Genomic DNA, 24,504 nt, shown 5'->3' with positions numbered 1-24,504 from the left:
TCCGTACAAGAGTGCCCTAGGTAGGCTAGGTTAGGTAGGCAGAGATACCTATTAAGTTACATATAACACTAACCTTATCAGGAATAGCTCCTAGGAACAGGAAACGTGACCAGCTAGCCCCAATCAGGCCACCGGCTGGCCCGCACCCGTGACCGACATCGGATTGACTCACAGCCAAACAAACTGTCGACAAATCAATCTGAGGCCGATTGCCAGACCCAAGATTGCTTAATCTACATTCCGCAAGAGCCACTGGGCTGCTTTTTATTATTAAAGTGAGTGTGCGAGAGGCCCAGGCACTGGGCGCGGGTAGGGCTGATCCCCCGCTCCGCTCTGGAAACGCCAAAAAGCGAGAAAACGAAACGACCACCAACCTCACCAGCCCTGCGCAAGGCTGAAGGCGACGCTAGGCCAAGGGGCTTCCTTAACTCTCAATCAAAGCTATTATTTCTAGGCTTTACCTTAAGCGCAGCAGCCAGTGTGGCGGCCCTGACCGCCGACAGCCACAGGGCCAGTGGCATTGTCGTCGGGGCCCCTAATGGCAGCGGTGTCGGAGGTAGTACAGGGGCCGTCAATCAAGGGATCCCTAAGGGGATAAGGGCTGCAGAGATGCGACCCACTACGTCTGAAAGCAATAACGACTTCATCGTCAGCCCGTTGAGAGGTGCCACAAACCCACCAGGCGGCGCTGCTGCAGGCAGACCTATCACGGGAAAGCGGCGCCATGTTTCCATTGGTGGCCAGAGTGGTTCGCCAGGGAGTGCAGATGGGGAGGAGGAGGCCCAGGATGACAAGAAGAAGCACCCAGTTAAACGTGCCTGTAATGAATGTCGTCAACAAAAGGTGAACATCTGGCGTGTTGACAAGCAGCCTTGGCTGGTGCTAACTAACAGATGCTTGATATTGATACAGTTACGCTGTGACGTGATCCAAGAACCGTTTACCATATGCACTCGATGTCGCCGGTTAAAGCTAGATTGCAAAATCCAATCTACCTTCAAACGAATTGGAAAAAGAAGCAGGAATGCTCAGATGGAGCGTGAGCTCATTGAGCTCAGGAAACAAATAGCCAACGTCAATGCTGCAGCCAATTCACAGCAGTTTGTCTCTCACCAACACTCTCCATCCAGCCGTGGCTCCCCACCCATGCCAATAAGCTATACTACCACTCCAAGGACAGTCAATCAAAGCTCAGCCATGCTTCCCGCTGATGATTATATGAGACCTCATGAAGCTGTTGCATCCCTCCTTGACCTTAGGTCAGGATTGGATTCATCTAGTTACATTAGAAGCTCTAGCGGACAATCGATACCACAAAAACGAATTGAAGATGTCTCTATCTCTGCGGAAAAAGTCGCTGAGCTATTCGACAGGTCCGTGATCATAATATTTTCCATCAGGGAGACCCCCCAACCTAACAGGCCCACAGATTTTTCACATTTTACCACCCTTTCCTTCCGTTCCTCGATCGTGATAAGTCGCCTGATGATTATGCTTCGACATTCCCTTTGCTATTCTGGACTATTATCAGTGTCGGTGCTCGACGATATCAAAGCGATGCTCTTTTTCTAAATGCGCTTTCAGGGCCTGTGATGAGATCTGTGTGGAGTACTATAGCTGATGTGCCCCAAAGTTACCATATTATTAAAGCACTGGCTCTACTTTGTACTTGGCCATTCCCAACAAGCAGTACATCCACAGATCCTACCTTCATGCTGTGCGGTATTATGATGCATATCGCCATGCAGATCGGCTTACATCGCCCATCACATGCACAGGATTTCACCAAGTTCAGAGTGGAACTCAGAGAAGGTGAATTGAAAGATCGTGTTCGGACATGGGCAATCTGTAATGTTGTCTCTCAAAGGTATGGACTTCCAAAAACGACCTTACCTTGGCTGATTCTTTGGCTCATTCAAACCGAAAAGGGTTGCAACTGGGTATGGTCAACCTCCAATAACGTTATTCGATTGGACACTATCCTCCAGGAATGCAGGCGACCCAACTTTCAGGCTACCCGCAGACATTCAATCAAGATTGGAAATAGAAAAATTTTCCGACAAGGTGACAAAAGCTCTTTACAGTAGCCATCGTGATCCTGTCGGCGTGGTAAATGACGATGAACGTACGGTTATGACATCTGTTCTTTCAAGAGATTTTGAAGATCTGGAAAGCAGGCTTCTGCTGGAGCACGATCGTATGTATTACCCTGCACTTTCAGAAAAAATTATTTGACTTACCATATGTCCGTAGCAATCACTCGCATATACCTTCGAGCTGCCGGATTGCATTTGCATCTAGCTATCTTTTTCGATGACCCTACTACCAAAAATTATCTTCAGGGGCTTTCGTCTCTTTACGTCGCAACTACTGCCTTTCTCGAGACTGCTTTAGGTCTAGAATCTACAGTAGGACCTGGTCTAAGCTATAGCCCAAACTACATCTACCAGATGACTCTTGCTGCCGGTTTCACGCTGCTTAAACTGTGCAAAAGCTTCTTTGCCATCCACATTGATATGGACTACACGAAGTCACTCTTTAACCGCACCATCTGGGCTTTGCGTAGCATGTCAGTTTCAAACAATGACCTGCCTGTGCGCTTAGCTGAAGTACTAGCCCAATTGTGGAAGATGGGAAGTTTACCACCGCCCCAACAAGCGGACAATAAGGGCAGTGGGGCAGGTCAATCGGAAAAGGACGACACTCTGCGCTTAAAGGTCCGTTGTCGCATGAGCATGTCGCTTGTGTATGACTCTGTTTGGCGCTGGAGAGAAGATTTTCAGGCACGCGGGAAGAACCTAGAGAGTAAGTTATAATCTTTCCATGTGCGCTCCCCATTAGCATCAAGCTGACACCTTTATTAGCCTACCTAAGAAACCCAACAAATCCAGATTCTGGCGGCGACTCTTCCTCCTCTTCTATATCTCACCTGCGCACCTCGGCTTCTACCCCGGGAGCTTTAGGAAGTGCGGACCCTAGCCTTGCCCCCCCCCCGCCAGCTCCCCTCGCGGCAATTGGAAGTCTTGGAACACCTACCGGGGGAAATTCGGCCACCATGGGTTTACCCAGCGGGTTTCTAGAACCAAACTATGAGGTTTTTGATCCTCTCAACTGGATTTTGGACGGTTTGGTCGATTTTCCATATCCTTATGGTGTAGGTCAGGGTATTGAAGCTCAAGGTGTTACATAACGTTGATTAGCTCTTTCCTGACCACAATCTCATTGTTTTATTTTTCTTGCGTCCATCAATCGCCGAGGTTCAAGTCGGTGCGGCCTAAAGCGTTTTCTTTCTATCTTTATTTTGGGCGGCCGGAGACGGCTATCTGACTTGATTACGAGACAATGGCTCACAAAGGTATCGAAGAGCTACATACATACGACTATAAACGGATGTTCTCTTTTTTCAGTCTTTCGAGTTTACTATGATGTTTCTTAATTCACAACGATGGTTACGATAGTCATTTTCGATGCCCTAGCCCATAAGGCTGGGCATTTGGCATTAAGAGTTCCAAAATTAGCTATCGTCCAATTTCGTGAGAAGATGTAATGGGACGAAAATCCCGCCCTAAGAACCTCCACAACCCCCTCCGCCGCCTCCGTCTCCGCCTCCGCCTCCGCAGCCTCCGCCAGTTCCGCCACTTCCGCCTCCCGCGCAGCCTCCGGAACCCCCGCATCCGCCACCAGCGCTTCCTTGACAAGCACCTCCCGTAGCTGTGAAGGATCCGCATGTGTGCGCCACGCAATTCCCTTGCATTGCGAAGGGTGCCGCCATACATAGTGGATTAGAGGAGTACATATCACAATGCACGGATGGATCTGGCGCATATGGGAGATAGAACGGCACTACAATGGGGCAACCATACACCATGGCGGTGGTAGAATAGTGACTATTGCTAGTAGTCCCATTTTTGCCCTTGTCCTTGCTCTTGTTGCGTTTCCCCCACCGCCGTTTGGCGCGTTCGTGGTCTCGTTGTAGCTTGAGGAATGTAATGTGTTGGCGTGGGTCTCCTCTAGGAAAAACAGAATTGTGAGCCGAGATGTGTGGGTTTTTCGTGGGATCGGAAGTGATGTCTGGCTGATCATGAAGTGCAATGGCATTGGAGCGGGCACTTGAGAACAGGCTATTGGTACCGTTGGACTGTCGGACCGCTTCGCAGTACCAGCAGGTACACTCGCTGTATATTTCTCCCCTGGTGTATTTTTGATACATTTTTGAGGTCCACGCGAATCCATCCGATAGCCTATGCTGGTCTATCTTGTCATCATGGTTGACAAACCTCCCTTTGGTCGTTTTGACGGAATAGACAAAGTAACGCTGAGGCGATAGCTGATGAGTGTGCCAGGCTAGGTCGACGTCAAGTGTTGGGACTGCCACTTTCCCCGGGTTATCAGCCATAATTCTGAAGAATACTTTATATTTCTGAATTAGACGCGACATTGTAGCATCTAGAGCAGGAGAGTGGATCCAGTCAATGTTGTCCATCTTATCTATAAAAACGCCTTGGCGAATCACAGCACCGATAAGGTCAAGGGCAAATGGCGAAGAGTTGTCCCAGTATCGTGACATCATTCTCCGAACAGAAACTTTCTCTTCCAGGATAAGCCTTCCTGAGATTGAACGGTTTGCCTGGGATATGGTACGCCTGGAGTCGATCGCCGTTTCAATCAGTGAGCGAACGTCTTTCATCGTTGCATGAGGATTCAAACGAAAATTCAGTGTCCGCAACAGTTGTTGATGAAGGGCATTTAATATTAATTTATTCGGGAATAAGAAAGAATGGCTTTTATTCTCCGGCCGTTTTGGTACCCCTTCCATGGAAAGTACAGTGCCTGGCATTGGAATATTAAAATCGGATAACTCCTTCATGTCTCGGAGAAACTTGGCTGCGTGGAGATTCTCGTGATAGAATACTAGCCTGCATTTTCCACATGAGAGCTGAAAGTTATGGTCCGCGTAGCCTTTGCAATATTTAAACGGCATCTCGATCGTGCCGATTCGCGTCACGTCCCCTACCCAAGATGCCTCTTGTGGCGTTCCGCATCCTGGGCAACTGATAATCTTATAAATTGGGTCATACAAACTTTCCCACGATAATGAAGTCTTTTGCTCGAAATTGCTTCGAGCCTCCCTTCCTGGAGCGTAGTCAAAGGTGTGGTTGTCAATCGAGGCATTCAACACGGCCCATGGCATGCCGGAGGCCCAGAAACTCATCTTGCCGAATCGTAAGCAATCCTCAAGGAAGAATCTCGGATTAAGCATATACGCATGCCACACCATAAGGACGTCTCAGAGACAAAACTGTGAGTTATGGATTTAGAAAAGAGGAATCTTGAATTGCTCACCCAAAGGGGGCAGAGAATCTGCCGTCCAAGATATCCTCTTTGACCAACTTGGGAAATGTTCCCACCCCGAGTTCTCCTCTATATCCCGTATCGTAATCCTGCCTTGACATGATCCAGGTCCTTCTTGTAGCACATCAAGAAACCAGACTTCGAACCTACTTACCGCCCGCGCAACATATATTGCCCATCTCTTCTCCCGAACAAGTGCAATGATTGTATCTCTTTGGTCTTTAGGAGTATTTGGATCGACGAAGTTTGCATCTTCTAGGCCGAAAAGCCCATCTGACTGGGAAATGGTGTCACGAAGATCTGCGAAGGCAGCGAGTAGTTTCAAATGAGCAATACACTCGTCTAAAGTAATTTCTGCAGATTGTTTACTGCTTTGATCTGTGGGCAAGTCTAGGTTCAGTGGCCGAACTCCAGGTCCCAGGTGTTGTTTGCCATTGGCATCTGCAGCAGGAGGCTCGGAATAGGGCGGCAAGGCGCTGGAGTGTTGTCCATCTGAAGAGTTTTTAAGCATAATCACCTTTGCCTAAGAAACCAAGCAAAAGTACAGGTGCAATAGCGAAATTCGAGGAGTATCATTTAACTAGTTTGGTAAGATCCAAACTGCTCAAAGCAGGGAACCAAAAGCTTTAACTTTGTAGTTAAACTACACTCTCGTTCTCAACTGCGTGCCGTCGCCCCGACTAGAGGCTGAATGCAAAGCAGGGAGCCTCAACTAGCACAGCCCGTAAAAGGCAGAGGCAAAAGCGCCCCCAGCGGCAGTGCCTCGGATGTTAGTTGCTTCGGATGTCGTGGTCGGCTGTGTCTCGCACATGACTTTCGTCGGGTCGCAGACGAAACATGTATGCTCCGTAACCATCATGGCGTCTGGTTGGGTGGAAAAAAGGTGGCTTGATGTACGAAGTATGCTGGTTGGACCGCCCAGAGCAGGCTAGTTTGGTTGAAGCCTGATTGCTAATTATGTAACTATAAAAGGTGGATGAAAACTGCAGCCAAGCAAGGGATACATTTGCAACGCCATCACCAGAAAAATCATTTGAGACTTCATTCATGCGGGTTTGTGCTAGTTATGCATTTATATCAATAATGCAACTTCCCCATACTCCATAACTGCAGAACCAAATGCTATACTCAAACCCCAAAATAAGCAAAGGAACAACATATGAAGGGTATCTTGCACCCAGAGAAGCATCCCAAGATGAACAAACAAACAAATGCAAATGGTGTACTCTGTACTCCGTACAGTGATTCAAGGTATCTAACATAAACTTCACATCTCATTGCAGGAGTAAATTCCGTCAAATGCCAAACAGTGCTTTGCAGCTAGGGCAATATAAAAAAAGACCAAAAGAACTATATCAATGAGAGTAAGCATCACATCATAATACATTTCCCCTCCTTTTTTCGACTATTTCCTGGTTCTAACCACTCGCCCGCCGGGGTGGTTTCATTTATCCTGGTCTCTGATGGTGAACTAAGGATTATCCGCCCGGTGTGTCTATCACGAAGGCCATGATTTGTTAAGGGTAGCGGTCGATGCGAGCGCGACCGGGACCTTTGGGATCTATGATCGCGGCCACCTAGAGCATGCTCTGGGCCTGCATGATGGTCGTTGTGAGAGTGAGTCCGCAAACCACTGGGAACTGCCTGATCGTGGAATGGTGTCAGGGGACGAGCAGGGTTTTCGACCAAAGGTACTACCTGTGGCTGAACAGTATACCAGCTCCTGCGAGATTCAGCGTTCTCGGGGGAGCCTCGAAGTGGTGGCGTATCTGGTGAAAACCTGGATATTGGGAGTATTTCAGGTGTAGGAGGCACCACAAGTGGTGCAAGAGGAGCCTGGGCCGCATTCAGTACGGGTACTGGGGGGTCAGTATTGAGAATGTTTTCCGAATGAAGTTGGTTCATTGGCGCACGGCTAATAGATTCCTCATACATGGCGGGGAACTGCGGAGCCCTCGAATTCGTAGAGCTGTATGTTCTCGGAAAAGCAGAGACCGGATCTAGCGATGGTAACGTGGCACTTTGAGTCTGGGAAGGCCAGTCTGCTGAGGGTTGATTCGTGTTCAAACTGGGTAGCTGCAGCAGCTCTCGCCGGGAAACCAACGGCGCGTTCTCGAGCTGAAAATTCGCTATTTGAGAACTTGAATCACGGCTTGCCCATGTAGAAGAGCGATGGATCACCGCCTGTGCCAAGCGCGATGTCCTTGATCGCCTTAGTCGAAAGTTGCTTGCCTCATTTCCCAGAGTCGGATCTGTGGCGGGAGGCATGAGGGTCCTTTGAAGATGCTCTGGTAGTGGAGACTCGGCGTTAGGAGTATACGGTGGCGGGGGCGGTGACCAGTTGTCTCCATCACTTTCCTGTGGTAAAGGTGCTACAGATCGACTGGTATCAATCTGTATCTGCCGGGCGTTCTCGTACCGTGGATCGAGGTGATTGGCTGCCGCCGTTGCTGCTCTGCTTAGAGTATCATGAGATCTCGGTGACGAGTTATTGTACGGATTTTCCAGGAGGTGAATATTTTGGGCCCCTCTTCGGTTAGAGGACGCAGTAGTTTGTCGATAATGAATTCGTGGCTCTGGTAAAGGGATGTTGCAAGTTCGGGGGTCTCCAAGGCCACCAATACGATTCATACGCGATCTCCTTCTCTCAAGCTCAACTTGTTGATCCAGATTTGAACCAGGCTCGGGTAACTGGATTGGCTCTGCTTCGCCTACCTCGATCGTAAGTTCAGCTTCTCGACCGTTCGATAAGGAGTATGCAAAATCAAGAACCAAAATCCTCCCTCCATCAATAGGTAAAGTATCTCCTGTTGATGATCCTAACCATGATCTTACACCACCAGGAGCGACAGCCACCAGGCGGCTGGTCTCGAACGCGTCCATGTGGTCAGAACCAGAGCCCTGAACCCATTTGATGCCGGACACCCCCTCTGGTAGTCGCAAGGGAGAGCCATGAACGAAGAATTTCGTCCCTTCAATTGTTTTCTTGATCCGGTTGAAATTTGTAGGTGCCAGGTTTGATTGCCAGGGGGGTTCCTTTTCTATATTAGGCGCACTTTGGACCGACGGATTGGTTATTTCGCGATCCTCTAGGTTAGGAATACCATAAATCCATAGCTCAGATTCATAGAACCCTGCAGCTAAATGTTCTCCACTTGCACAAGCAGTGGGTAAAAATGATGGTTTCGGCTCATCTCTTTCGATGTCAGGTCCCGGCCCTACGAAGTATATCGTACTCGTGTTTGGATCATCGATTGAAGCGAGTCGAAAAGCTTTTGATTCAACATGGTACCCAACAAGTAGCGGTGAGCCGTTATCACCTCTTATAGACGGAAGTAGCACCGCATGGCTGTTGCCGGTATGCACTTGGGGGAATAGTATTTGTGACGTCCACATTCGATTTTCTAGTTCACGCATTGTGAGATTAGGATCTGGATCTATACATAATGCCGGTGAGATTATAGTTAAATTAGAATTTCGAAAGTCGTTTGAAGTTCCAAGTAGCATTGATCCTTCGTGACAGAACGTCAAAGATTGGATACCCTGACATCGGGCTGCTCTGTGGGCCGTTGGTAGCACGTTTTCCCCAATTTCGTGTACTTCAATACCCCCACTGTAAGCGATGGCAAGAACAGCGGCATCTGGTGAGAAAGCAAGTGTACGCGGATTTTCGTTCAACACAATGCTCTGTATTAAATCTGGGCAGCCATTCGCAAGCGTATATATGTGTGCCTGAAGTTCAGAACATGCTACGGCCAACATCCGGCCATCGCCAGCTATTGTAGCTGTGAGAGGACGCCGTAGAGGTTTCAGCTCATAACGTATGGAAATCGGATCTGTAGCTAGCTCAATGACAAAAATCCGGGAGGAGCTCAATGCTAGGAGCTCACGTCCGCTGGTAGAAAATTCAAATCGAAAAGCCTCACCTTGCGGAAATGCGGAAGACGAATTGGCTGAAGCTGAAATCAAATTGACTAAGGTGCGCTTTGGCCTGAGAAACACTTCGAAAGTATTTCTTCTAGCCTCACGTAAGAATCTACTTCTTACAACGTTGAGATTATCGGATGGCGACAATCCAGCAGCAGGATCCTGACTTGCGGAACCCGAAACACGGCATGCCAGCAGATGGTGATAATAGAGCTTTGAGGAAGCAGAGACGCATCTCCATTTCCTGTTAAGTACCGCGAGAGAAGCAAAGACATTAGGATCCACGGCATATAGAATGCTAATACAAGCAGTGAGCAAATATCAATAGTACAATAGGATACTAAGGAGGTGTAACAAACCGTTCGATGACGTTCTCAGGTAAATTGTGAAATATATTGGGAGCTCCGACTGCTTCGTTTGAAAGGTGGCCATGGCCCGCATCACCGCAGGACAGAGGAGTGCATATTCTGAACAGCCCTGGGTCACTGGCTCGACGCCTTGAATTCGACACACCGACGTGGTGCTGGCCACCATGGGTCTCCTTTCGTGGCTGCAAGGAAGGGTCGGGTTCCATAGTCTTGTTAAACGGCGTTCCAGCTGCACATTATCCATTAGCGTCTGCTGCACGCCTTCCAAACACTGACAGCCCCATCAGAGTGCGCAGGAAAAAGAGAAAATGAACAGGGAAGCTGTCTCTGTCCGCTATGGACGTCAGTTGTCCCGATGTCAACGTCAACCAGCTGCCAAAAATAGCCTAGCCCCCACAAATGTACCAAGTCCACGGGTCTTGGCTTACACGTGATGCACTATTTCAAATACGGTTAGCTAGTTGAGTAATGCTAAGCGGCTTACCTCAGCTTACAGCCAATCAGCGTGCGCGATCGCCGAGCGTCGCATTTCTGCTGCCCGGCTATTTTTCATCTGGAGCCGAGCATCATCCACCACTTCTCAATGCGCCGCCAGATGCCCTCAAACGATGCGAATGCCATGGCAGACCGTGTACTACCATGATGGGCCGATGCGCTGCCCACAATCGCCATTGCTCGGGCTCTTCGCTTCGCTTTAACTGCCTTGGCCGTTGGCTCATGCTTCTCCGCACTAGCCGTGCCAACCCACGGACTTTCAGCAACACCACCGGCGGAGCTTGCTGATGGTCATGTCGCATGCATGAGAGTGTTAAATTTTGTATTATAATATTATGTCAGCTTCTTCTACTGTGTCCTCAGCGGCCACCGCCAAAGGGGCGCCTGCGTATACTATCAGCACTGGGTCCCGGCCATATCGGTCACACAAAGTCAGGGCCTGCGACTTGTGTCGGAAACGAAAATCCCGTTGCACCGTGGACTTACCGGGCCAGTCTTGCCTCTTATGCAGAATTCAGGGAGCCGATTGTCACTACAAGGAGGACACTGCCCCAGCAACATCCTCATTCCATGGCAGCAACAGTGAGACGAAACAGTGGTCCCCACCGCCGACTACCCAGCGCAAACTCAAGAGAAAGTTGGATGATTCACCCTTGGACGAGCAACCAGCCCAGGCCATTACAAACATACCTTCTGTAACAACAACCGCAATGCAACATCCAACTACACATAGAGACGACCAAAGTGCGGATGGTAACAGGCACAATGGACTCGGAGGGTCCATGAATGAATTTGTACATATTATTGGACCCGTCGCGGCAGATGACGCTCAAGTTATTGAGCGCTATATGCCTTCTGAAAGGTCGAAGAAAAGCCCCGATATCAAGACCCCGTACAATGTGTACTCCAACGACCCACGAAAACCCATTCTCTACACAACAGTCGCCCGGCGAAGGCAAGGAGTACGACCATGTGGTATTCCTGGGGAGAACCAGAAAGATGTCATCGAGCAAATCTTGGGTCCTTTCAAGCATGACCTTGTCACGATGTATGTATTCAACCAATCCTTCCAACTGCGTTTCTCGTGCTAACTGTTAGCAACCGTAAGCTTTCTGGAAAAAATCAACGCATCTTTTCCAATTTTCGATGACCAGATGTTCATGGAAGCCTATAAGGCTTCAGACGGGAGCTTGCCTCCACCACTGTTATGTCAAGTATATGCCATGTCCCTTATTTACTGGAATCAATCACCAGTTCTGGCTCCACACCCCAAACCTGATATCAGATATGCGGTAAATCTTGCCGTTGCCGCGCTCCATGAAGAATTCTCTGCCCCTGGCCTGTCAACACTGAGTGCTGCATTGATCGATTTAACTGGTCGGCCAATATTCTCAATGACCGGAAACGCCATTAACACCGGACGGACAGTAGCGTTATCTCACTGCCTTGGCCTCAATCGTGACCCTAGCAACTGGAAATTATCCCCATCGGAAAAAAACAATCGCATTCGGCTTTGGTGGGCGGTAGTGATACATGATCGATGGTAGATAATCCCGCCGCATCATATAGCCAAACAGTAGTCTGATATATTACTAGGGCGAGTTCAGGACATGGTGTACCACCCCAGATTTCGCGAAATCATTATGACGTGCCGCTCCCGACCATTGAAACACTGGTGCCTCATTCTGGAGCCTCGCAACAAAGATTTAGAGCAGCACACGGCTATATATTTCTGTGTCGCCTTACTGAAATTCTTGGCGATCTACTCCCATTAGTGTATGGGCTGCAACCAAAGAACTCGAAAGAGACGTCCAAGACAGTAAGGAGAATGCGAACGGAGTTAGACAGATGGGAGGACTCGCTCCCAGAGTGGCTCAGATCCCCTCAAAATGAAAACTGTATTCCGACGTCCGGTTCAAGTAGCTTACAGCTAGCTTTCCTATCCGTAAAGATGCTCGTTTGTCGGATAGAACTTCAAGTGCGCTCAACTTCTTTTTGGCAGTGAAGGACGAACTGACTGTTTTGAATAGGAAATAAACCACCTAGAAAATTCGAACCCTGAAGCACGTCGGTATTTCCAGACAGAATGTAGAAAAGCAGCTGAAGATATCGTTCATTTCATGCGTTCTCTTAAAAGACCAAATTATCAGGAATTTTGGATGTCTTGTATGTTTAGTAGAACCGCATCCGGGCGCTACCATAAAACAACAAGGGATGAACTAACAGTCGTCATAGATAGCGCATACCATCTAACATCCACGGCCACGTTCTTGTTTCGTTGCGCATTGGAAACCTCCGATGCGGATATTGCACGATCTTGCCTGGCAAATGTGGATATCTTCCTAGGCGTCCTCCGACAAGCTCGTCTGGAGCACGAATGGGATGTTGCGGACATGTGCCTCGATCATTGTGAAAGAATATTGAGCAAACACCCAGGGATAAATCCAGAAGATTCACAATCGGCGCCTGGTCCTCTTTGCGAACCAAGTGGCACACCCGTGTCAATCGGCATGCCGTTGCCTGAAACGCCATGCCATAACGACATAGTTGGCGATATGATGTCTATATCTGGCACATTTGGCACAATGGAGGGATTTCCATTTGATATGACTGGAATATGGGACGTCCCTGGATTCCAAGATCAGGAGAGTCACTTTATGGGTGTACCAGGCTCCATGTGACGGGAGGAGGAGGAAGAGGAGGAGGGGAATTTTATTCCTTTTAAATTATTCTGCCGAGCTGGTTATATTTCTTTTTTCCCTTCTTGACTGGCTTCTGTATATAGTTATACACTTTACGGGGATCGTACCTCCAAATGCCGAAATTGTATATACAATGGCAAAAAGTTTTCCACGGGATAACCATCCGGACTGTACTAATTTACGATGGAAACCTAAGAACTCGTATCAATGGAGATATACGGAGTATTCCTTCCCAGCCCACACAAGAGGGTGAAGGGGGACTCAAAAAGGTCCACTAGGTATGTATTTATTTGGTATATGTATATCTACTCCGTATACGGAGTACAAATGGCTTTACCTTGATAAGATAGCTAAGTACTATCAATCCTTTATAAATATGAGGTTTTCCCGAATTTGATCGCCGAAGTTTCCCGTATTGTTTCCCGGTGAGAGGCTTCAGGGATAGCCGAAACGACAGGAAAACACGTCACAGGTGAAACATACATATGTGCTCCGTACATTTTGGATAGTTATCCTATTGCTGCAGCTCTAAGGGAATGGGATCGTCTCAATTTGGGGCCAATCCTGTTCTAGATCCTTCGTTCGTCCCGCGTCACTCGGCCCGTTTTTGTATCAGCGTAGCGGACGCCCTCTTTAGTCATATTTCCTGATACATAAATCAAATGAGCCACTGCCTTGCTTTACCTTATTTCCGCCATACGGGAAGACGGGCCTTATCGTTCTCCATTTGCCGCCTTCATCCTAAAAACCACATGCTAACCCATGCTTGCGCATTGGTGATACATTTGCGTAGTTATGATCCCTGTATTTCGTACGGAGTAGAAGCTCTTAATCCGATACGGAGTGCCTCGGCTGGCTTGCCCTTTCCACATTTCCCTTGACAAGGATGATGCAGGCATGAAAAAGCTTAGCGATACTTTGAAGTTGGGGAAGAACCATATCCCAGATCGGGCCTAAGGTATGATCCAGTGATATTATTTATCATTATTTTGGAGACACATGTACTCCTACCTCTGTATTCCTTGCTCATCATCAAAATTCCTGACTGTTAGCTACAGAATGATACTGATATTCGTGTAAACTTAACAGTTATGTTATATTGGACTGGTTGCAAGTGTTTTAAGTAAGTATTTTACAATTCCAATTGAGTAAGATGATCGGAGATGCCAGGGACAAGAAAAAATAGAAGATCGGTAGTCCAAATAACCTAACTAGTGTCGAACAAAAGGGTAGGGGGGTGCGGGCCATGACTTAAATCGTGTCAGAAGTGAACTTGAACAGAAATAACAGTGGTTTATACAATTAAAGGGGATGATAGGTCATAGGTAGCTGTCTTCTTCGTTAATTCTTTCTCCCATACGCAATGAGTCCCGAGGTTTCAAGTTTATTTTTTTTCTTCAGGGCTGCCGAAGAAACTCGTGAATTGGCTCTTCATTCCTTTCATCTGCTCTTCTCTTGCCTTTTCTTCTTCTGCCGCCATCTCAGCAAGCCATTTTTCTCCATTTTCTTGAATCTCCTTCTCAATTATTAGATATTGTTTTTGTCCTCTTTCACGAATCTGATCCCACAGCATTTTACCTTGCTCCAGGCCTTCAGTAGTGCTATGGTCCAGACCATCAATAGCGTTACCCATTGGTTTGATACCAAAAAGTGATGCGATACTGCCAATACTGTGTTTGGGTCGCTTGGCGCGTTCTTCCTCTAGTTGTTTTTCAAACTTTTCACGCATAATTTTCTCTCTTCGGGCGAACTCTGCAGGGACGTATGTGCCTTCAAAGGATTTCAAAACGGTTCTGACGTCATCCATGCCCATGCCTGCGACATATTCCAGGAAGGGAATAAGGGAAACGAGGGATGTATCCTTCGGGTCACCTTTCCATTTGGGGAGAATGATTGCGTTTTCGGGCTGGCGTTTTGTGTGTGGCTCATGTGTATCGATTATAATGACTTTGGACAGGTCGCGATTAAGATAGGACAGATCCTACTTTCAATTAGCGAAAATCATATATAGCTGGAATGACGCCAATATTTATTTACCTTGACATATTCACCATCTTCGTACTTCGTAGCCTCTCTGAATAGTGGCCAACGAATGATGCGGTAAGGATCCAATTTTCGAATAACCTGATCAGCCATAAAACTAGGGACACTGGTAAACAAGACAAGTTCGTAGTATTGGTTCAGGTAACGGAGGAAGTAATCAACCCCAGGTCGTTTAGCTACTCGCCATCCATGCTCTCGAGTCCATTCACTGTGAACAAGTAAGTCTTCTAAACTTAATACTAACGTATAAGGTTGTCTGAGGGTGGGGTCTTCGTCCGGTAACAGCTGGTTAAAGGCAGGGTCTTTATAATAACTTGTCAAATCGTTAAAGCGGGCCTTGATGCGCTTGAAAAAGAGATCAAATCCCCATCCCGATGGAGCGTCTGGGTGGGCTTTCTCTTCTTCGTCTGTGGACCAATTCCGCCCAAGGTACATTGTTCCGGATACAGCAAGACCAAGGAAAATAGCATAAGTTAGATTTGCAAGCTGATTGCGGCGGCGTTCAAGCGAAGAAACGTATGCATCTTTAGGAGTATCGCCCCCTCCACCACCCCCCTCACTAGTATCGCCTTTCTCCGGATCTTCCGTAAGGTTCAGTCCAGTTGGGCCGCGACGTTTTGACTTAGAAGCTAATTCTGCAGCAATTGTGGACGGTATACCGCGCGTGAGATCAGGGAGAGGTTGTTGAGGTGATACGGGTTCCGATTCCGTAGCATCCTTGTGAGACTCAAATTCGGCCTGGGCGTCTGTATAGTCCGGAGCTTTCGCATTGGCGCCGGGTGACTCTGCTTGAGCATGACTTACACCAGCGCCAGCACCGGTATACTGTGTGGCATTGTTTTTCTGCGATTCAGGCCCCGATTCGAATTCTGTCTGTTGCTCCGAGAAGTTTTGGGAGTTTTGAGTGTTCTGTGACGGTTGAACAACTTTCGGTTTCTGAGAGGAATCGGTATAGGAGCTGGAAGATGGGGCGGACGGAGGTGTTTTATAGCCATGAGGTCGGTTATCTTTCGCGTAACATCTTGCTCTGAGGGATGCGGAGCATATTCTGACGGAGGTGGGAAGAGCTCTCTGCCTCAGCAAGGGCAGAGCAGCACGGCTAAGCATCTCGGCAAGTTCTCTTTCACATTAATTGAAAAGAAAGGCACTGTTTTCCTCATGTGCCAGAGCCAAATGTGCAGCAAAAGATAACATAAAGAGAACAGTTTGAGTGGTTTGTCTTCAAAAATTCATTGGAGCTCCATCTTGCTACGGCGGCTGACAGCCGCCTGATGTGCAATCTCGTGACAACTGGTTTGGGATTAGCGGCCAATAACCATAAAAGGTGCTTGAACTTTTTTCGCTTCCATTTTTTCTTTCTTTTTTCACCAAATGAAAGTTGAACCACCCAAGAAATTTGACGCTCTGCATGGGATACAAAACCCTGAGTATGCACTGTGTTGTATTAGCTGGGGAGACAAAGACCTGGTTCGGGTCATCAGGCTTCCAAGAACGACTATGAGAGATCCAATGACTTTGTCGTCCCGTTCGTTTCGATACATCAAGTACTAAGGCATTGTTGCTCTCTGACATGAAATTGTTTGCTCTTCAATTATGAATTTTTCATTCTAAATAGTGATTCACTCTACACTGACTGACATACTATACCCACTTGGAAACTCCAATAGATATATTTGTAGTACGGAGTACTCTGCGGATAAGACCCCATTTAAGTCAGAAGAGGTCTTAAAGCATGGTTGGTATCTATCTAGCCTTACTACTTCACATCTGGCTTAAAATATGAAAATTATACTACAGCTCCTCATCTGTTTCCATTTTGTCGCCTTGGTGGCCTCCCTTCTCTGACTCCCGGGCGAGAGACGCTTCTTTGTCAATCATTTGTCGAGAAATTGCGACGATATTGTCTTCAATGAGCTGTTGTCCAACATCTTGGATATCTACAAGCTAGTTAGAACATGTCGATCAACGAAGAAACCAATAGAACTTACGTTTCTTTGGATCTACCTTCCCAACGTATCTAGTCTTCAATTGATCCTTCGAGAGCTCAGTCTCTTCTTTTACCCGCTTTTCGTATCCTTCTGCAAGCCCAACTAGCTTCTGTAATCTCTCCACGTTTTGTTCTCGGTCTTCACGGAAATTTTTCATCTGCAAAGCGTCCGTCCAAACGTGCTTATGCAAGTTCATCAGCATGTTCTCTTCTAACCCGGTTTTCCTGTAGTTGATTGCAATGCTGTAGTAGTGGCGGTTCAGGCCGTGAATTAGAGCCTGGATCGATGGTTTATTCAAGTGACCCAAGTTGGAGGTGGTCTGTCGTGGCTCCTGTCCCATTACAAGCGTTTGTGGCGCAATCAGCCGAAATGCATCGATAACTACTTTTCCCTTGACGGATTGGATCGGATCGACGACAACAGCGACGGCTCGCGGCGTAAGTTGTTCAAAGGATTGTTGTGTATTGATGTCAACGGAAGAAAGCCAGCAACCAAAACCAGGATGTGAGTGATACCATCCAACCACTGTTTCTGGCCTAAATATAGATCAGTATGTTTAACTCAAGAATTCGCGCCTACACGTTCGACCAACCTTCCGGTTTGCCGCAGCATATCCATCATACTTGTCTGAAACACAGGATCAACAGCTTCAACACTAACGCCCGTACCACTCTGAGGCATAGCAAATACATCGACGACTCTGACAGTATATTCATCGACAAAGTCTCCCAACATCAGACCCATAACTTCCATGGGGACACCCGCTCGGCCATGCCGTAGCATCTTCAATAAGGCAAGCGATGATATATGAACTGTCTCTGAATTATCGATGAGGTTTTGGGTATCCTAACAACAACAATGTCAGCTCTTGATAAAGTAAGTGGTGCCGATGAGCTTTGGAATTAAACACCCAATGACACCTTAGGGTAATGTAAAAATAAAAACTCACAATGCTAGGAACAGCGCCATTCATGCCCATACCCTGGGCTGCTTGTAGCATTCGGCCTAGACGGTCCATGTTGATACTGTTCAGAGCGTATGCACAAGTCGGAATGGGCTGGGAAGTCGACAGGACTTGTTACAGAGCTAAAGAAGGTAGGTCTAGAGTTTGGTGGTTTTAAGTGGAGAGGATATTAGCAGAGGAGTAATGGATAACTATCGTCAAGTTATGTTTAAAATCGCATCTGATGGTCGGAGTACCGTCCCTATAAACTGAACATAACCTCTAGGGCCATGTTCGAGATTAGTGCCTTACATAAACAGACAGCTCTCATACGGGCCAATTAACTAGCATCATGAAGCGCTTAGTAATCATGGTTAATCGCTGAATTTCTCAGGCTTAGTCAGCCAAGTACCTACTGGTGAACTAACTTCTAGGTTAGTCAGCACGCTAGGTTCGGGTGCGGATCCGCCAACGCAGGTCAGGTGCAAGCCACCAATCAACGCTCAGCGCCCATGCTTTGTGGCCCTTCCCCCATGAAATCATTCCGCCAGCAGTCCGCCGCCAGAAGTCTCTTCTTTCTTATACCAGTCAAAGCCCAAGAATACGCGCTCTCAGCTGAGGATCGCGGGGTGCTACTTGATTGTAGCCCATGAAACTGGCTTCATTTTCCAGTCTAACCAACTTTGAACCTTCATTTCCCCGTTTTAACCTCACCTTCTCTTCGTTCTCTTTCGACGACCGGCTCCATCTGGTCCCCTGGACTTGAACGATGGCTGGCCTCGGCCCCATTGACCTGTCCATGGCAAATGGCGCCGCTGAAAAGAAGCGGGTTGCCTACTTTTACGATTCGGATGTAGGTAATTATGCCTATGTCGCTGGTCATCCCATGAAGCCTCATCGCATCCGAATGACACACAGCTTGGTCATGAACTATAGCTTGTATAAGAAAATGGAAATATATGTGAGTCCATAAATTTGACTGGGAAATGGAATTTCTGCTGTTATTGACATGCTGATCTTGTTTTGGCAAATCTAGCGTGCCAAACCAGCAACCAAGCTGGAAATGACCCAGTTTCATACAGATGAATACATTGACTTTTTGTCAAAGGTGACGCCAGATAATATGGATGCATTTCAAAAAGAACAACAACGATATAATGTTGGTGACGATTGCCCTGTTTTTGATGGACTCTTTGAGTTCTGCGGTATTAGTGCAGGTGGCTCCATGGAAGGCGCTGCACGACTCAACAGGGGTAAATGTGATATTGCTGTGAACTGGGCTGGTGGTTTGCATCATGCAAAGAAAAGTGAAGCAAGTGGGTTCTGCTATGTGAATGGTAAGTTTCTTATTTAAGTATTAAAGTCTCCCTACTGACCGTTAAAAAGACATTGTTCTTGGAATTCTTGAGCTGCTTCGTTTTAAGCAACGCGTTCTCTATATTGATATTGACGTGCATCATGGTGATGGCGTTGAAGAAGCCTTCTACACTACTGACCGAGTCATGACTGTTTCGTTCCATAAGTACGGTGAGTACTTTCCCGGTACCGGTGAGCTCCGGGATATTGGTGTCGGTGCCGGCAGATATTACGCAGTAAACGTCCCGCTTCGCGATGGCATTGATGATGTCGCCTACAAAGGGATCTTTGAACCCGTTATCAAAAGTGTTATGGAATGGTATCGCCCTGAGGCTGTTGTACTTCAATGCGGTGGAGATAGCTTATCTGGTGATCGTCTTGGCTGTTTCAACCTAAGTATGAGAGGTCATGCCAATTGCGTGAAGTATGTCAAAGGATTTGGCCTTCCAACAATGATTCTAGGTGGCGGTGGGTATACAATGAGGAACGTTGCGCGCACCTGGGCATTTGAGACTGGACTGTTGGTTGGTGACCAGCTACCTACAGAGCTACCGTACAATGATTATTATGAAGTAAGGTTTCTGGTTTCACTCAAAAAGAACCTTGACTGACACTTTTGAAAGTATTTTTCACCTGATTATGAGCTGGATGTTCGACCCTCGAATATGGACAATAACAACTCCAGGGAATATATTGACAGAATTCGAACACAGGTCATCGAGAATCTCAAGCGTTCTGCCCATGCCCCCTCTGTCCAAATGACTGACGTTCCACGTGATCCTTTACTTGATGGGATGGATGACGAAGCCGATGCTATTCTTGACGATTTAGATGAAGACGAAAACAAAGACAAGCGATATAGTAAGCGAAGATTTGATCAATATATCGAGAAAGACGGAGAGCTTAGCGAAAGTGAGGATGAAGAAATGGCTGCCGAAATTGGGGTTCGTCGTCAACCTAACGGCACGAAAAGACGGAATCAGATTGATTATCGAAACTTAGAGTCAGAGTCCGGGCTAAACAGCGGGATAGGTACTCCTCATGAAGCATCTTCTATAGCAGACGAGGACGTTGTGGCCGATGAAAAGAACGAAGATGCTCTAGATGCCGATATGCAAGACAAGCGGTCACCAACACCGACGGTGGAACCGTCTACTCGCCCTGGATCAAGAATTGGGACCGAAGAGCCCTCTCTTGAGCCCACTGTCCCTGCCACTGAAGAAAGAGCATTGGGCCCGTCTCCTCCCATCTCACCTGGAGAGTCTACGCGACCTGATCCCGACGAGGATACGGTAATGGAGGATGCTGCCCCAGAGGAGGAGGAGCCATTAGAGCTTCAAGCGGTCAACGAAGCCCCGTCAGCTACACCGCGAAAATCGCCAGAGCCTGAAACCGAGCCTGCACGCGAACCCGAGCCCCTACCTTCTGTTCCATCGACTACTACTCCACCAGCTGAACCCGAGGAAACATCTACGGCGGGACAGTAGCGAAGGCGCCCACCATACCTATTTGTACTCAATATGACATTTATAGTCTGGCGCTTGGTAGGGACTGGGAGTTTCTGGTCTCAAGGATTGGCGAGGCGTGGGAAAAGCCGGCGGATTATTTGCGTTGGGAGTTACATCTATGGATTACACTGTGCTCTCTTTGTGCTCTACATGGTACGGCCTTTGTAGCAGTGGTATCTAGAATATAATCCAGAATATCAAATTATCCTCTTTGAATACATAACTACCAAATCGGCGCTATTAGGGTTTAGGGCTAGTCACGTGCGACACGGCGACTATGCTCAGACGGTGCCAAGAGTTTGAAGCCCACACTAAACGAAATCCAGAGGAAATTGAATCTCATCACCGTGAAGTGCAGTCGACACAACTCTTCCTCGGCAACGCGACTTCTTCGATCACCTCTTGGACCTTTTGTCTCCTTGTCGTTAGTCGCGTAGTTAATATTTTATCAAAATGTCGAAGAGAGGGTGAGAATTGCTCCGCAACCATGATCAATGGATGGCCGAAAACCCTCTTTTGGGATATATTCCTGCAAGGGCCAAAGGCCGGATACTTGTACCAAAGACTTTTGAATTAGGAAATGTGCTGACTCGTGGGGTGCATTAGTCGTGGCGGTGCCGCCGGCAACAAGCTTAAGATGACACTCGGTTTGCCAGTGTACGTTTCCCTAGAACTCACGTCCCGCTGCTTTTCCATCCATTTTTAAAAATCAAAGGCGCGCGATCATGATGAGGAGGTAATGGGGGGGGGATGGGATGGGGTGGATTTTGAGAGATAACCACGAAACTGAGGCTGATTCCCTGCTTTTTCCTGCCAATAGGGGTGCCGTGATGAACTGCTGCGACAACTCCGGTGCGCGAAATCTCTACATCATCTCAGTCAAGGCCTGGGGCGCCCGTCTTAACCGTCTTCCCGCTGCCGGTGTTGGTGATATGGTCATGGCTACCGTTAAGAAGGGAAAGCCAGAATTGCGAAAGAAGGTTATGCCCGCCGTCGTTGTCAGACAGAGCAAGCCATGGAGGCGCCCCGACGGTATCTATTTGTATTTTGAGGACAACGCTGGTGTGGTGAGTGTTCCTGAAATGGAGTTATTTCTGGTGGCACAGCGGGCCAAAACGTGCGTGATTTGAAGGGATTACTGATCAGTCTCTTTCTCATAGATTGTCAACGCCAAGGGTGAAATGAAGGGTTCAGCTATCACAGGTCCTGTTGGAAAGGAAGCCGCTGAATTATGGCCAGTAAGTGCTAATCAGACCCCTTTGACAACTAGGTACTATTGTCTCTAATACATTTTCCCTTCATCTAGCGTATCGCGAGTAACTCTGGTGTTGTGATGTAAATTGGGATTGCGAAACAAAACTACGAATACACACTCTAGGCGTTTTATTTTAATGTGATACGCAAGGTTAAATGCTATATCCCGGTTTATTCATATCTATTGTGTCATGGAGTCCTTCTGGATGCTACCCCATACCGTTTAATGAATCTATTCATATAGCTTGGCCGCCGACTAGAGAACCCAGCGCGGGTGTGGGATGGCTGGTGGGCTGTCACCTTGTGACACCAGGTGTAGCCTATTTTCGAAATGACAGCTACTTCTCAAACTACTTATTGACTTTGAGTCAGCCCTTTGATACACCCTTCATGGATTTTGGATATCCAGCACTCGATTGTTCCGATACCAATGCGTATCTGCCTGCCACTAAATGAAATAGGGTCATATACGTTAAATATTTAAGATTAAAAAGAGTAATATCGCGGTTCAAGCTAGATCACATATTTGGCTATATACACTATATCCAGGGTATCTATTCACGTAGCTTTTGGCTTATATACCTGCTTTATCTTTAAGTTCACAGCAACTGGTGGGGCCATCGATTTCACTATAGCGACATCAGCATTTGTGCTTCTACCTAGTAGGACCAATCCAAGCCAAACTGCGACTATGCTCGATGTAACCAGACAAATGATATGTACTGCCCACCAAATATGCTGCACGCCTAACTGGCAAGTAGTAAATTCGTATTTCCATTCCATCACTGATGGGCGAGAATCGAACCAAAGTGACAATAGACCAGCATTGCCAGAAAACTCGCCCATCATGGAACGGAGGGTAATTTCTCTAATAGAGGGATTGGGGGGTGAACTGTAATGCTGTTTGTTCTCTGATTTGTATAGCCGAGCATCCCATGTCCAGGCAGGTGAAGTGTCGCTCGAGTCTTCTGAGGTAACCGAAGTTCGATTGATAAAATGCTCAGTATCACAGCCAGTGTGATCATGTCCAGTTAAAATCAATCCATTCCTTCCCATACCCCCAGCAAGGGCATTGGGTTCGCCGCTCATCCCAAAAATGCCTTGTAAAATACCGTGATGGCTGAGCTGAGCGCTGATGTGATTCTGTTCTCTTAACCCACCCTCTTTAAAACGTAGCTCCCCATCAATAGGTTTGTCATCGTCCTTGCTGAAGAAAGCAAAAAGGGGAGCATCGGTGCATACCCCGGCTTCTTTGTGAAGTGGTAGATGGGTAAGAAGAAGTGTGAAGCTGCTCTGGTCTTCAACAGGGCGTAGGCGGTGGGATATCAAATCATTTATAAAACCATATGTCTGGCTTGCTAAAGATTGACTGAGAGCGGGAGTGTCAAGAAGCAAGCTATCCAGCACAATAAGGTGGATCGAAGCGTTTATCTGCTTGCCCTCTGGATCGTTCCCTGCGGAGATAGGATACTGAAATCTCACATCCCAGTTATGTCGTCCGAACTCCCTTTCAAACCGATCGAGTCGCTTTTCACTTATATCTCCTGCATATCCCACATCATGATTCCCAGCAATGTTGATAATGCGACTCGACCATGCCGTCTTCTCGCTTCTATCCTTTGATAACGTAAACATCTCCGTCTTCTCCGCTCCGTTGCCATACCCATTCATTCCAGTAATTGTTATCTCGTCATCGACTCGGACGCCGCCCCTGAATACCTGATTCCAGTATCTTCCAGAGCGCACAGCAAATTCCGTATCAGAGACCCATTGACTACCAATTAAGTCACCTAGTACTGTGACATGTGATGGTATAACCCACCAATGTAGTGTGCGATATATGTGTGCAAGATAGTAGTCATTTCCGACCAAATCCACCTGCTTGCGAACCGTCTCAAGGCTGCGCGGAATATCCACAAGAAGTACTTGTTTTGTGCCTTTCCTAAGAGCAAAAAAGCGGTCCTCCCACGTCTCCGCCGACACGACACTGTTCCAGTGCTTCCAGAAACGGCCGGCTAAGCCATCATTAGGCCCAGGAAGCGAACTGTCCCCCTCAATCTGTGGATCAGCGAGTACCAGTAATCTAAACGGCGCGGGAGAAATTGATTGTTTCGAGTCCCGGCTCTGATTGCCGTATCTAAAATGTTCTTTCAAGATATTCGTAAACGAAGCCAACGCAGGCTCAGGTCCGGAGAGGTCAGACGCGGGTACTGGAAAAGCGCAACCGTGAAAAACGGGGTAAAGGTAAAGGTATACGAGCGACGCTATCGATATGGGTAACAGGATGGAGAGGCTCCGCTGGAGCACATGGCAGAGAAACATAGAGAAAAAGGCATGGACGGTGCAAGCAGCTCGGTGCTGAGCACCTTTGTTTTCATAATAAGGGGCAAACAATTTGCGGATTAGAGTTAACTAAGGATTCGAGGTCAACGCAAAATTAGCAGACCAGTTGTGTAAACATCTAATCTACGTAACGATGTAAGGGCTTTTGGGAAGTAAAACAAAGAATTGATGATTGACATGAATTGCATTAACATTGAGTTAAGTATCGTACAGGTATTCCAGGTC

At 47.4% G+C, this 24,504-nt stretch overlaps 9 protein-coding genes across 9 annotated transcripts; 4 read left to right on the top strand and 5 right to left on the bottom strand.

Moving 5' to 3' along the window:
- Positions 1-609: 609 nt before the first annotated feature.
- LOZ57_001263 (uncharacterized protein) lies at positions 610-3,190 on the top strand (the record flags this gene model as incomplete). Its single annotated transcript, XM_049250355.1, has 6 exons — positions 610-843; positions 913-1,373; positions 1,430-1,867; positions 1,929-2,197; positions 2,254-2,805; positions 2,865-3,190. 6 exons carry the CDS (start codon positions 610-612, stop codon positions 3,188-3,190), a joined length of 2,280 nt encoding a protein of 759 aa, XP_049110715.1.
- A 242-nt stretch (positions 3,191-3,432) lies between these two features.
- On the bottom strand, positions 3,433-5,863 carry LOZ57_001262 (uncharacterized protein; the record flags this gene model as incomplete). The annotated part of the gene is made up of 3 exons (XM_049250354.1): positions 3,433-3,747; positions 3,809-5,286; positions 5,344-5,863. 3 exons carry the CDS (start codon positions 5,861-5,863, stop codon positions 3,433-3,435), a joined length of 2,313 nt encoding a protein of 770 aa, XP_049110714.1.
- An 860-nt stretch (positions 5,864-6,723) lies between these two features.
- Positions 6,724-9,853, bottom strand: LOZ57_001261 (uncharacterized protein; the record flags this gene model as incomplete). The annotated part of the gene is made up of 2 exons (XM_049250353.1): positions 6,724-9,577; positions 9,639-9,853. The coding sequence occupies 2 exons, from the start codon at positions 9,851-9,853 to the stop codon at positions 6,724-6,726; spliced, it is 3,069 nt and encodes a 1,022-aa protein (XP_049110713.1).
- Positions 9,854-10,477: 624 nt separating this feature from the next.
- Positions 10,478-12,823, top strand: LOZ57_001260 (uncharacterized protein; the record flags this gene model as incomplete). Its single annotated transcript, XM_049250352.1, has 5 exons — positions 10,478-11,190; positions 11,251-11,685; positions 11,739-12,120; positions 12,173-12,308; positions 12,378-12,823. 5 exons carry the CDS (start codon positions 10,478-10,480, stop codon positions 12,821-12,823), a joined length of 2,112 nt encoding a protein of 703 aa, XP_049110712.1.
- A 1,405-nt stretch (positions 12,824-14,228) lies between these two features.
- Positions 14,229-15,994, bottom strand: TIM50 (mitochondrial inner membrane protein required for protein import; the record flags this gene model as incomplete). The annotated part of the gene is made up of 2 exons (XM_049250351.1): positions 14,229-14,825; positions 14,882-15,994. The coding sequence occupies 2 exons, from the start codon at positions 15,992-15,994 to the stop codon at positions 14,229-14,231; spliced, it is 1,710 nt and encodes a 569-aa protein (XP_049110711.1).
- A 684-nt stretch (positions 15,995-16,678) lies between these two features.
- Positions 16,679-17,893, bottom strand: RPN11 (multicatalytic endopeptidase; the record flags this gene model as incomplete). The annotated part of the gene is made up of 4 exons (XM_049250350.1): positions 16,679-16,824; positions 16,876-17,411; positions 17,468-17,721; positions 17,825-17,893. 4 exons carry the CDS (start codon positions 17,891-17,893, stop codon positions 16,679-16,681), a joined length of 1,005 nt encoding a protein of 334 aa, XP_049110710.1.
- A 694-nt stretch (positions 17,894-18,587) lies between these two features.
- RPD3 (histone deacetylase) lies at positions 18,588-20,661 on the top strand (the record flags this gene model as incomplete). Its single annotated transcript, XM_049250349.1, has 4 exons — positions 18,588-18,779; positions 18,855-19,155; positions 19,205-19,746; positions 19,798-20,661. The coding sequence occupies 4 exons, from the start codon at positions 18,588-18,590 to the stop codon at positions 20,659-20,661; spliced, it is 1,899 nt and encodes a 632-aa protein (XP_049110709.1).
- Positions 20,662-21,512: 851 nt separating this feature from the next.
- RPL23A (60S ribosomal protein L23A) lies at positions 21,513-22,021 on the top strand (the record flags this gene model as incomplete). Its single annotated transcript, XM_049250348.1, has 3 exons — positions 21,513-21,749; positions 21,843-21,920; positions 21,989-22,021. The coding sequence occupies 3 exons, from the start codon at positions 21,513-21,515 to the stop codon at positions 22,019-22,021; spliced, it is 348 nt and encodes a 115-aa protein (XP_049110708.1).
- Positions 22,022-22,494: 473 nt separating this feature from the next.
- Positions 22,495-24,258, bottom strand: LOZ57_001255 (uncharacterized protein; the record flags this gene model as incomplete). Its single annotated transcript, XM_049250347.1, has 1 exon — positions 22,495-24,258. The coding sequence occupies one exon, from the start codon at positions 24,256-24,258 to the stop codon at positions 22,495-22,497; it is 1,764 nt and encodes a 587-aa protein (XP_049110707.1).
- Between the last annotated feature and the right edge of the window lie 246 nt (positions 24,259-24,504).

This window comes from Ophidiomyces ophidiicola, assembly GCF_022830035.1.
Source record: "Ophidiomyces ophidiicola strain CBS 122913 chromosome Unknown scaffold_3, whole genome shotgun sequence".
Classification (NCBI taxonomy): Eukaryota; Fungi; Ascomycota; class Eurotiomycetes; order Onygenales; family Onygenaceae; genus Ophidiomyces; species Ophidiomyces ophidiicola.
Note: the sequence above shows the minus strand (reverse complement) of the source record. Positions and strands in the feature narration are given on the sequence as shown.